At 37.7% G+C, this 12,867-nt stretch overlaps 1 protein-coding gene across 1 annotated transcript in view; it reads right to left on the minus strand.

Moving 5' to 3' along the window:
* LOC124545359 (odorant-binding protein 59a) overlaps positions 1 to 12,867 on the minus strand; it is a 178,155-nt gene that overhangs the window by 98,423 nt on the left and 66,865 nt on the right. Inside the window, exon 3 of the mRNA XM_047124264.1 lies at positions 10,287 to 10,462. Within this exon, the coding sequence (XP_046980220.1) occupies positions 10,287 to 10,462 (176 nt within the window). The remainder of the gene's footprint in view (positions 1 to 10,286; positions 10,463 to 12,867) is intronic.

Consider the following 12,867-nt stretch of genomic DNA (forward strand, 5'->3'; position numbering starts at 1 on the left):
TCCAGAGAGCTATTACACAGGTGGCTGAGAATCTTACTTATCTGTTGAGAACAAGCTTTTAGTATTTTGCTGGAAATGCCATCAATTCCATGTGAGTTTTTGCTTTTAAGCAAGTTTATTATTTTCCTAATTTCAGAGGGAGAAGTGGGTGAGATTTCAATTGTATCAAATTGCATAGGTATGGCCCCTTCCATTAACAGCCTAGCATCTTCTAATGAACACCTGGATCCTACTATATCCACAACATTTAGAAAATGATTATTAAAAATATTTTCAACTTCTGACTTTTTGTTTGTAAAGTTTTCATTCAATTTGATGATAATAATGTCTTCCTCTGCTCTTGGTTGACCTGTTTCTCTTTTAATAATATTCCAAATTGTTTTAATTTTATTATCAGAGTTGCTGATTTCAGACATGATACAGATACTCCTGGATTTTTTAATAACTTTTCTTGATATAACACAGTAGTTTTTATAATTTTTGATAGTTTCTGGGTCACTACTCTTTCTTGCTGTCAGATACATTTCCCTTTTCCGGTTACAAGATATTTTTATACCCTTAGTAAGCCATGGTTTGTTACAAGGTTTCTTACGAGTATATTTAACTATTTTCTTGGGGAAGCAGTTTTCAAATGCATTTACAAAAATGTCATGAAATAAATTATATTTTAAATTGGCATCAGGTTCACGGTACACCTCATCCCAGTCTAACTGCTGTAGGCTTTCCCTGAAATTTGCAATTGTTAAATCATTGACTGAACGTACTACTTTGGAGGACTGTTTAGTATTGCTGATTGGAGCTATGTTATATATTGTAACTAGCTGTGCACCATGATCAGAAAGACCATTCTCAACAGGCTGAGCATTTATCTGGTTAAACTTATCTTGGTCTATAAAGAAGTTATCTATCAGTGAGCTGCTATCCTTTACCACCCGAGTAGGAAAATCAATAACGGGTGTCAAATTGAAAGAACCGAGTAATACTTCAAGGTCATTTTTCCTATTACCCTCTTTCAGAGAATCTACATTGAAGTCCCCACAAATAATAATTTGTTTCCCCCTGTCTGACAGATAGCACAACAAGGAGTCCAAATTTTTCAAAAATAGATGAAAATTCCCTGATGGGGACTTATATACAGTTACAATTATAAATGTGCCTTTATTTAATTTAAGCTCACAGGCACATGCTTCTATATGTTTCTCTACACAAAGCTTTTTTGTTTCTATACTTTTTGCACAATGATAACTTTTGACACATATGGCAACTCCTCCTTTCTCCATATTTTCTCTCATTACATGTGCAGAGAGCTTATATCCACTTACATTTACCTTATCCATATCAGTAACAATGTGATGCTCAGACAGGCATAGTATATCTATTTCATTCTCAGCTTCTAAATCTTCTAAACAAACCAGAAGCTCATCTACTTTATTCTTTAAACTCCCAATATTTTGATGAAATATACTTACATTATTTTTAATTATACTTTTCTGAGAACCTTTCCTTATTCTAACATTTGCAGTACTCTCCTGTCTGAGTTTCTCATTGTGCTTAGGCCTAGTTCCTATACCAGTGTTCACATGGTGTTCAGAGAGGCAGATTATGTCAACTGGGTTGGGTGACTTTAATTCATCAATGCAATTACCTACGACAAAGATACAACTTGGTGGAGATAAAATTTCTGGTGATTGGTGAAAATTTATAATTGATAGCTGTGATTGGTGATCAAATGTGCTAGAATTGTGCTGTTTAATTTCTTTCCTAAACTGAAGATTTGTTTCAATCCTGACCTCTCGTAGAACTTGACATCTTTCTGTCTTACCTATCCTAAAAAAGGTGCTGCTCCAACACCTGTAACCACTGGTATTTTACCATTCATGGCAGTGCCTCCCCCCCTTAAATTTCCTGCTATTACCCCAGCCAGTTTCCCCTTCCCTTTCCTGTTGAGATGTAGGCCGTGCCTGGTAAAGTCCCACCTACTGAGATAATCAACAGGAACCACACCAATATGAGCCCCCGAACCCGCATGTCTGAAAGAACAGACACAACATGTATTCAAATTATTGCATGTTGATAAAATTCAGAATACAGCATACTCTCCTCAGATGACTGGATCACTTGAAAGAAATCACTGTGACATTATGTAAATCATGCACAGGAGATTGGGATACCTGGATCCTATATGCTGTATTCATATACAACATAACTACTCATTGTTTGACAGGATTTACTCCCAATGAATTATTATTCGGGAGACAATGCAATGTTCCCAGCAGTTTTCAAATAGATCCTGCAGAAGTCTTAAACAGTTGTGATGATTATGTTACAGAGATGAAACAACCAATGCACTGTTTACATCAAAGGGCCAGAGAAAATAATTTATGACGTATAGTAAAGAGCAAAGAACAGTATGACAAAACACAGAATCCCAAACACGTTAAACCAGAGGACAAGGTATTATTGGATGACAAAAGACATTTAAAAAAATTAGATAGCCAATGGCATGGAGCCTGTAAAGTTGTAGAAGTCAAAGGACCTAATGTCCCAGTGCATGGGACCTTAAATGTCTTTTATTAACCCTTGAGCAGGTGCACCATTTTTCATAACATGAGTGGGCATGCAGCGCACTTTGTACACATGAATAGGATAGCTTCATTTATGTTGCCAAAGTGAGTCATGTATGATTAAAATCATAGCTTAATCTTAGTTTATTTAAACAACAAGAAAATAAACTTACATAATATGAGCTACACCACTGTATTATTAAACAATAATTAAATAAATAGAGAGTAGAGAATTGTATGGGTGGGAGTAAGATGTAAATATTATACATTTGTCCCCAGTTGGTCAACTGATCAGTGCAAGTAATGTTGACAGCATGATTGTTTGCCTAAATACAGGCTACTAAAATGATTAATTCATTTTCAGAGCTCTATATTTCCCAACATGTACAAATATGACTGATGCACAGACAGAACTGTAAATCCACCAAGTTCATATTTTGCACTCTACAAATGTCACACAACACGCATCCAAACAGTAGTCAAGTTAGTTCCATACCTCATGTAACAACATCCTGTCAGTCGTCAAAGCAGCAGCAGATACATTCTCTGAACTGTTCTAGTGTTCTTCACAGTGGTGATAGATAATCATGGTCTTCAATGTACCCCCAAAGGACAAAGTCACAAGGTATCATGTTAGGTGACCTGTGTGGCCAAGAGAACAGAGTCACATCATCTCTACCACTACACCAAAAACAGTGATGCACGTGTTCATCATTTAGGTAGAGACAAAAATTGATGCTCTAGTGAGGCAGTGCCCTACTGTATTGAAATATCCAATTCTCATCATCAGCAGTCAGTTGTTGGAAACAACAGAACTGCAACATATCAAGGTAAGAGGTGCCCATCATAGTATTCTGACAGAAGAAAGTTGGTCCATGCAGCTTCACCTGTGACACAGCATAGAAAACAGTAGCCTTTGACAAATCTTGTTCATGCACCACAATTTCATGAAGGTTCTAAGTGGCCCATACTTTCACATTGTTGTAATTAACCTTTACAGATAAATGAAATGTTACTTCCTTTGCTGAATATCAGCTTGGAGGTGAAATGTTCATCCTCAAGTCCTTCCAGCATTGTGATCCAAAGATAAAGGTGCTGGCCATAATATTCCATTTTTAATTGTCACATGAGTTTCAAGCAGTATGATTTTAAATATAAGTGCCATTGTAAGATCTTCCACAGAGTGTGCTGTGGTAATCCAAGCATGTGGCTTGCATGAACAGTTGACTTTTTTTGGACTGTGTATGAAACTTTCCCTCACCTTCTTCATGGTTGCACTTGGCACTCTTGATCAGTTTGTACTTTTAAGTTTATAGAGGCAACCAGTGTCCTTAAATTGTCAATACCAACACAGAATGCTCGCAAGTGTATTGATGTTGTTAATAAGGAGACACACGATATGTAGTAATTTTTTTCTTTATGTTAGGCACTTCTCCTACTACCAAATCTACTCATCAAGAATCAGCAACATTAATGGGCATGGGTCCCTTTGAAGTAAAATATTCCGGAGGTAAACTAGGTTCCCATTCGGATCTCCGGGCGGAACATACTTCGAAGAGATTCAGGCCGAAAGGAACTTTCAGGTTGGGAACATGGAACGTTACAAGTTTGAACAGGCCAGGAACATTCCAGACATTATTAGACGAATTAGATAGATACAATGTAGACATTACAGCTATTCAAGAAACTCGGTGGCATGGGGAGGGTAGCATAAAGAGGGGTAACTATATATTTTTCTATGGAGGTTCGGAAGCTCACAGTTTCGGAACAGGTTTCACAGTACAGGGAAAAGTGCTTCATGCAATCAGAGATATAAGGTTCATTAGTGACCGACTATCAGTTATAGTGTTGTCCGGCAGGTGGAATAGACTAGTAGTAATTAATGTACACACACCAACTGAAGACACTGAAGAGGTTGTTAAAGACGGCTTTTATGAAGAACTAGATCAACTATGGGATGAGTTCTCCTCATATGATACAAAATTAATCATAGGTGATTTTAATGCAAAGATAGGGAAGGAGGAAGCATTCCGGCCTACAATTGGAAAAGAAAGTTTGCATAATATTTCAAATGATAATGGCACAAGGGTGGTTAATTTTGCTGTTTCAAAAGACATGATTGTTCAGAGCACATATTTCAAAAGGAAGGACATTCATAAAGCAACCTGGGTCTCTCCGGATGGACACACCTGAAACCAAATTGATCATGTTCTTGTAGATCGGAGATGGCACACTAGTATAGAAAATGTTAGGACTTTCGGGGGAGCAGACTGTGATTCTGATCATTTTCTTGTAGTTGCCAAAGTTCACAAACGGCTATCTACAGCAACATCAAGGTGTCACAGTGCAGAACTTGTTAGGTTTGACACTGACAAGCTAAATGATGAAAGCTGTAGAAGAAGGTACATGATAGAAATTTCAAATAGGTTTGATGCTCTCAGGACACACGAAGATCAAGATGCAGATGTAAATAAACAGTGGATCACTGTGAGGAATAATATCAAAAAGGCAGTGAAGGCCACAATAGGTACAATTAAGAAGAACAGGAGGAAACCATGGTTTGATGAGGAATGCAAGAAATTGGTAGTGGAAAGAAGAAAAGCACAATTAGATTGGGATAGAAAGGGAGACAGAAAATGAGAGGAGTTCTTGAATTTGAGAAGGGAAGTTGGCCGTAGGCTACGAGCAAAGAAGAGGGATTATTTGAACAATCAAATTACAAAAATGGAAACAAACAGTAAAACAAAAAACATTAGGGAACTTTACCTAGACATAAATTGGTATAGGATGGACTTCAAGGCTAGGACAAATGCACTTCGAGGGGATGCTGGGGGAATACTGACAGACCCCAGTGCTATATTAAGTAAATGGAGGGCGTATTTTGAGCACCTATTAAATGTGCACCAGGAAGCAGGAAATGAGCAGGCGTACGAAATACATACAGCAGAACACCAGATACCTGAGCCAATGTTAAAGGAAGTAAGAGGTACAATCAACAAATTGAAAAACCATAAAGCACCAGGATCAGATTGCATAACTGCAGAATTAGTTAAAAATGGGGGACAGAAATTGGTGGAAGTAGTTCACAAAGTGATAACTAAAGTGTGGAACTCAGAGATGATACCTGAAGAGTGGCAGGAGTCGATTCTGATCCCAATTTTTAAGAAAGGTGACGAAATGGATTGTAGTAGTTATAGAGGGATATCGCTATTACCAGTATGTTCCCAAATTTTCTTGAATATTCTACTAAGCAGACTTACACCATATGCAGATGAAATTGTGGGGGATTACCAAGCCGGCTTTCAGAGGAACAGAGCAACTATAGACCAAATATTCACTCTGCATCAAATTTTGGAAAAGAAATGGGAATACAATAAACCAGTTCATAATCTTTTCATAGATTTTACAAAAGCATATGATTCAGTATTTCAATCAAAATTGTACAGAATTTTTTTGGAACTTGGAATACTAAAGAAGTATGTTAGACTTATAGAAGTGAGTTTGAAAAACACAAAAGGTAGAGTACTCGTGGGGAAATTGGAGTCAGAATAATTTGTAATAAAGAACGGTCTTAAGCAGGGAGATGCCCTGTCTCTGCTGCTTTTTAATTTAGTCCTAGAATATATTGTACAAATGGCAGCAGATAATTCAGAGGGTGTGGAGTTAAATGGAAATATTAAGATATTAGGGTATGCAGATGATCTAAACATCATTAGTCATAGGAAAGAATCTGTAACAGCAAATGTGAATGCGTTAATCAAGGCTATTGAAGATGTAGGTCTAAGGGTAAGTGAAGACAAAACTAAATACCTGGTTACTACCAGAATGCCAACAGCAGTAGATCAGGAAATGTTAAGAGTTGGAGACATGCAGTTTGAAAAAGTGAACACATTTAAGTATCTAGGCATGGACATCACTTCGAGCAATGAGATTGAATCCGAACTGAAGAAGAGATTACGGGTGGGATATGCGTGCTACTTCTCACTGAATAGATTACTTTCATCACAGATATTGTCTAGGAATTTAAAGATTAGTATTATGACGTTCTTAGATAATACAAATCTCCTTCATCATAACCAACATGGATTCCGCAAACAGAGATCATGTGAAACTCAGCTCGCCCTATTTGCCCAAGAAATTCACAGTGCCGTAGACACTGGCGAGCAGATTGATGCCGTATTCCTGGACTTCAGGAAGGCATTTGATACGGTTCCGCACTTACGTTTAGTGAAAAAAATACGAGCTTACGGAATATCGGACCAGGTTTGTGATTGGATTCAGGATTTCCTAGAAGAAAGAACACAACATGTCATTCTTAACGGTTCAAAATCTGCAGATGTAGAGGTAATTTCGGGAGTACCGCAGGGAAGCGTGATAGGACCTTTATTGTTTACAATATACATAAATGACTTAGTTGACAACATCGGTAGCTCCGTGAGGCTATTTGCAGATGACACGGTTGTCTACAAGAAAGTAGCAACATCAGAAGACTCGTACGTACTCCAGGAGGACCTGCAGAGGATTAATGCATGGTGCGACAGCTGGCAGCTTTCTCTAAACGTAGATAAATGTAATATAATGTGCATACATAGGGGCAGAAATCCATTCCAGTACGATTATGCCATAGGTGGTAAATCATTGGAAGCGGTAACGACCGTAAAATACTTAGGAGTTACTATCCGGAGCGATCTGAAGTGGAATGACCACATAAAACAAATAGTGGGAAAAGCAGGCGCCAGGTTGAGATTCATAGGAAGAATTCTAAGAAAATGTGACTCATCGACGAAAGAAGTAGCTTACAAAACGCTTGTTCGTCCGATTCTTGAGTATTGCTCATCAGTATGGGACCCTTACCAGGTTGGATTAATAGAAGAGATAGACATGATCCAGCGAAAAGCAGCGCGATTCGTCATGGGGACATTTAGTCAGCGCGAGAGCGTTACGGAGATGCTGAACAAGCTCCAGTGGCGGACACTTCAAGAAAGGCGTTACGCAATACGGAGAGGTTTATTATCGAAATTACGAGAGAGCACATTCCGGGAAGAGATGGGCAACATATTACTACCGCCCACATATATCTCGCGTAATGATCACAACGAAAAGATCCGAGAAATTAGAGCAAATACGGAGACTTACAAGCAGTCGTTCTTCCCACGCACAATTCGTGAATGGAACAGGGAAGGGGGGATCAGATAGTGGTACAATAAGTACCCTCCGCCACACACCGTAAGGTGGCTCGCGGAGTATAGATGTAGATGTAGAACTAGTATTCTACCACTTATGCTGTATGGGTGTGAGACTTGGTCTCTCACTGTGCAAAATGAAAAGCCATTTCGAGTATTTGAAAACAAAATTTTGCGGAAAATTTTTGGAGCAAAAAGGGATGACATTAGCGGAGAGTGGCAAAAACTGCATAACCAAGAGGTTCAAGAACTCTATTCAAGCCCTGACATAATCAGTATTATTAAATCATGTAGGCTGCGATGGGCGGGTCACATAGCTCGAATGGATGAGGGCAGGGCAGCGCGCAGAGTAATGGTAGGGCACTTAGAAGGAAAACGTCCTGTGGGGAGACCAAGGCATAGATGGGAGGACAATGTGAAGGCTGATTTGAGGAGCCTAGGTATTGAAGGTGAATGGAAGGAAATAGCCCAAGACAGGGACAGATGGTGAAAATATGTTGCTGCGGCAATGGACTCTCGACCAGTGAGAAAGTGAGTAGGTAAGTATGTTAGGCATTGAAAACACTTGAAGTCAAGATCACACATGAGATCTCCTTTATTTTGACTGATCAGTAATTTGGCTAACAAACAGCCATCTTCAGAACTAAGGTATAAAATAGGTTTTTTCTCTTGTTGGCAACATACAACCGCTTACAGAACTGCATATATTGTTGCAGCAGGTTTCAAGAATACATATGCAAATAAATTACAGAATACTTACATTAAACATTCTTAATTAGTATTGGTGACATTACAGCTTCATTAATATCTTTCTCAGAAGGACAACATACATACATTACATTATTAAGAACAACTTTTCATCATTTGTGGCCAATGTAATTGAACAATGCTCTTAAGACTGAAAATATATATTAATGTAGAGAAGAGGCAGTGAAAATAAAACATTATTTGCATAAAGAACTATCCACTAAAATGACTAAATGTAAAAGATATCTTACCAAAGGTGTTATTCTGTTACAACTTGCCAATTGATGCAATCAGTGTTTACATCATTACATGGCAGAGATCATCAGATGCTGTGACATGACACATGTGAGTAGTATGGCAGATGAAGTCCATCAAAAAGTACAAGAAACACAATGTTCAGTGTATTCATAGTATACTCATCTGTTGATGAGAATTGTGGCCTCTTCTCTATATTAATGTATATTTTCAGTTTTATGACATTGTTCAATTACACTGGCCACTAGCAATGGAAAGCTGTTTTTAATTATGTTATGAATGGATGTTGTCATTTTAGGAAAGATTTTAATGTTGCGTGAAGTTGTAATGGCACTAACAATAATCAAGAATTCTTTATGTTGTGTATTCTGTAACTAATTTTGTATATACTCATGAATTCTGCTACAATATTATGTGCAGTTCTGTAAGCCATTGTATGCTGCTGACATGAGAAAAAATCTGTTTTATGTATTAGATCTGAAGATGGCCAAATTGATAGCCTAAATTAATAATAAATCCAAATAAAAAAAAGTTAATGTACGATCTTGACTCCAAGTGTTTTCAATCCCTAACATAAATAAACAACACAATGTTCTGTTTACTTCAAAGTTCTTTTCCAAAATTCCTTTAGAATGCATGCTGCTCTGTTGTAACAGATAAAAATCTCACATACTGATATTCAAACACACAAGAAGTCTTTTTTGTTGTTTTGTCACAAGTTCTCCAAGGCACTGCACTTGTAGTGCCATCCAATAGTCACAACGCAAACTCGGTCAGTTTTCAGTTCTAACCATGCCTCAGTCATATTTTTAAATGTAATACATTGGAAAATACAGAACTTCTACTCATTTACTCTCCAACCCAGCTAGCACAGGAATTTCACCAGAAGTGACAGTGAACCGCTTCTGCCATTCCCCCCACCCCCCTCGCCATTTTACATTCATATATACTCTCACTAACATTGTAGCCTTCCACACCAAGTAGATTATTCTTCATATGGTGTCAACTATGCAGCATTTAGCTGCCATATTGCAAATGTGAGCCTCGTCCAAAATGAACTGCCAACTCTGTGGTTGGCAATTGGGGTATCCTCCTCTTTGGCTGTTTAGTCACAAATAGGCACAACAAAAAGACTGTCACATATATAGCTGTTGGACGTTAAGGTCTTTGTCAGGAATAGATGTAGACACACACACACACACACACACACACACACACACACACACACACACACACACATGCATGCACAAACACAACTCACGTACATGACTGTAGTCTCAGGCCTATCTGCAACTCAGCATCCCTGCTATATGGTGAGTAGCAACTTTCTTTTTCATAATATTGTTACAACCCATCCTGTATATTCCATTGTTTCATTTTTGTCTTTTGATGTTTAAATTTCTTGATATTTTTTCACCACACTCGAACATCTGATAATCCTCCTATATAATACTATAGTATATCTGTTTTGAACTTTGTACTGGACGAAATGCCCAAGAGGATGAAGAGGTGTATCAAGTAATAAAGTCATACTTACAGGTTCAATATCTTCCAAATCAACATTTGCTGCTTCAGACTGCTGGCCAGATCTTCGATTACGATTCCGTGGCTTCTGCCTCATGCCATTCATGTTATTTTGATTCATGTTGTTTCTGTTATTGTTGTATCCATCATTATTGGAAGTGCATCTACCACTGCCATGCAAACCATAGCCTAGACAAAATAAAAGCTGAAGGTTTTTAAAAAAATATGTATATAAACTGCTGAGAAATATATCAGGAACATAAACTGTCAAATATTTCTGTGATTTTAATCAGAGAAGAGGAAATAAAAGACATTTTATTGGAAAACACATATACTCTGACAGCTGCTTTGTCTGCGATTGAACCTATGTGATCATCAGGCATCTTGATCTCTCAGGTTTGCTTGGTGTGCATAAAAATGGAAACAGTATTTGAGTGAAAACCTAAAAGCACACCATTAATCATATTTATTACCCCTACAAGGAAGGTAACTTCGAAAAATCATGGGTAACTGAAGAAATTCTGCATTTTATCGATGAAGCATCAAACAGGTCTTTTCTGAAAGTATTTCTATGGAGTGTAGCCATGTATGGAAATGAAATATGGACAATAAACAGTTAAGACAATAAGAGAATAAAAGCTTTTGAAATGTGGTGCAACAAAAGGATGCTGAAAGTAAGATGGGTGGATCACATAACTAATTACTAAGTAGGTACTGACCAGAACTGGGGAGAAAAGGAATTTGTGCCACAACTTCACTAGAAAATCAGTTGGTAGGCCATGTTCTGAGATATCAAGGGATCACCAATTTAGTATTGGAGGGAAGTGTGGAGGGTAAAACTCATAGAGGGAGACCAAGAGATAAATATACTAAGCAGATTCAGAAGGATGTAAGTTGCAGTAGTTACTAGGAGGTGAAGAAAGTGGCACAGGATAGAGTAGCATGGAGAGCTGCATCAAACCACTCTTTGGACTGAAGACCATAACAGCAACAACATCAGTAAAAGAAGGAAGTACAAAAGTGTTCAGGGAAATTCAGAATACATAAATACAAGTCACTTAGGAATGAAATAAGTATGAAGTGCAGGGAAGCTAAGATGAAATGGCTGAATGAAAAATGTGAAGAAATAAAAAAGGAGATGATTGTCAGAATGGCTGCCATAGCATACAGAAAAGTCAAAGCAGCATATGATGAAAATGAAAGCAAGGGTGGTAACATTAAGACTGCAACGGGAATTCCACTGTTAAATGCAGAGCAGAGAGTGGATGGGTGGGACGAGTGCACTGAAGACCTCTGTGAGTGAGAGGAGTTGTCTGATGATGTGATAGATGAAGAAACAGGAGTCCATATAGAAGAGATAGAGGGTCCAGTGGATTAAAAGGGCACAAGTGGTACATAATATTCCATCAGGATTTCTAAACTTTTGAGGGAAGTGGCAACGAAATGACTGTTCACATTGGTGTGTAGAATGTATGAGTCTGGTGTTGTACCATCTGAAAATATCATCCACACAATTCCAAAGACTGCAAGAATTAGTGCACAGCCAGCTTAACAACTCATGTATCCAAGTTGCTGACAAGAATAATATACAGAAGAATGGAGGAAGAAACTTGAGGATAAGTTAGATTATGATAAGTTTGGCCTTAAGAAAGGTAAAGACACTAGAGAGGCTATGCTGACATTACAGCTGATAATGGACACAAGACTAAAGAAAAACAAGACACATTCACTGTATTTGTTGACTTAGAAAAACATTTGACAATGTCAAGTGGTACAAGGTATTCGAAATTCTGAGAAAAATAAGGGTAAGCTATAGGGAAAGACAAATTATATGGAATATACACAATAGCCAAGAGGGAACAATAGGGCTGCAAGACCAAGAACCAACTGCTTGGATTAAAAAGGGTGTAAGACAGGGATGTAGTCTTTCTCCCCCACCATTCAATCTATACAATGAAGAAGCAGTGATTAAAATAAAAGAAAGATTCAAGAGCGGGATTGAAATTTGGGGTGGAAGAATATCAATGATAAGATTCATTGATGACATTGGTATCCTCACAGAAACGAACAAGGATCATGGAATCTCTCAATTGAATGGTCCAATGAGTAAAAGACGTGTATTGAGAGTAAACTGTATAAAGACTAATGTAATGAGAAGTAGTAGAAATGAGAACAGATTAATATCATAATTGGTGATCATGAAGTAGATGATGTTAAAGAATTCTGTTACCTAGGAAGCAAAATAACCCATGATGTATGGTACAAGGAGGACATAAAAAACAGACTAGCTATAACAAAAAAGGGCATTCTTGGCCAAGTGAACTCTACTAGTATTAAGCACAGGCCTTACTTTGAGGAAAAAATTTCTGAGAATGTATGTTTGAGCACAGTTAGTGAAACATGGTCTATTGGTAAACGTGAAGAGAAGAGAATCAAAACATATGAGATGTGTGCAACAAAATAATGCTGACAATTAGGTGTAGTGATTAGATAAGGGATGAAGAGATCCTCCATAGAATTGCTGAGGAAAAGAATGACACTGATAAGAAGGGACAGGATGACAGGACATTTCTTAAGACATTAAAGAATAACCT

Source organism: Schistocerca americana, chromosome 8, assembly GCF_021461395.2.
Source record: "Schistocerca americana isolate TAMUIC-IGC-003095 chromosome 8, iqSchAmer2.1, whole genome shotgun sequence".
Classification (NCBI taxonomy): Eukaryota; Metazoa; Arthropoda; class Insecta; order Orthoptera; family Acrididae; genus Schistocerca; species Schistocerca americana.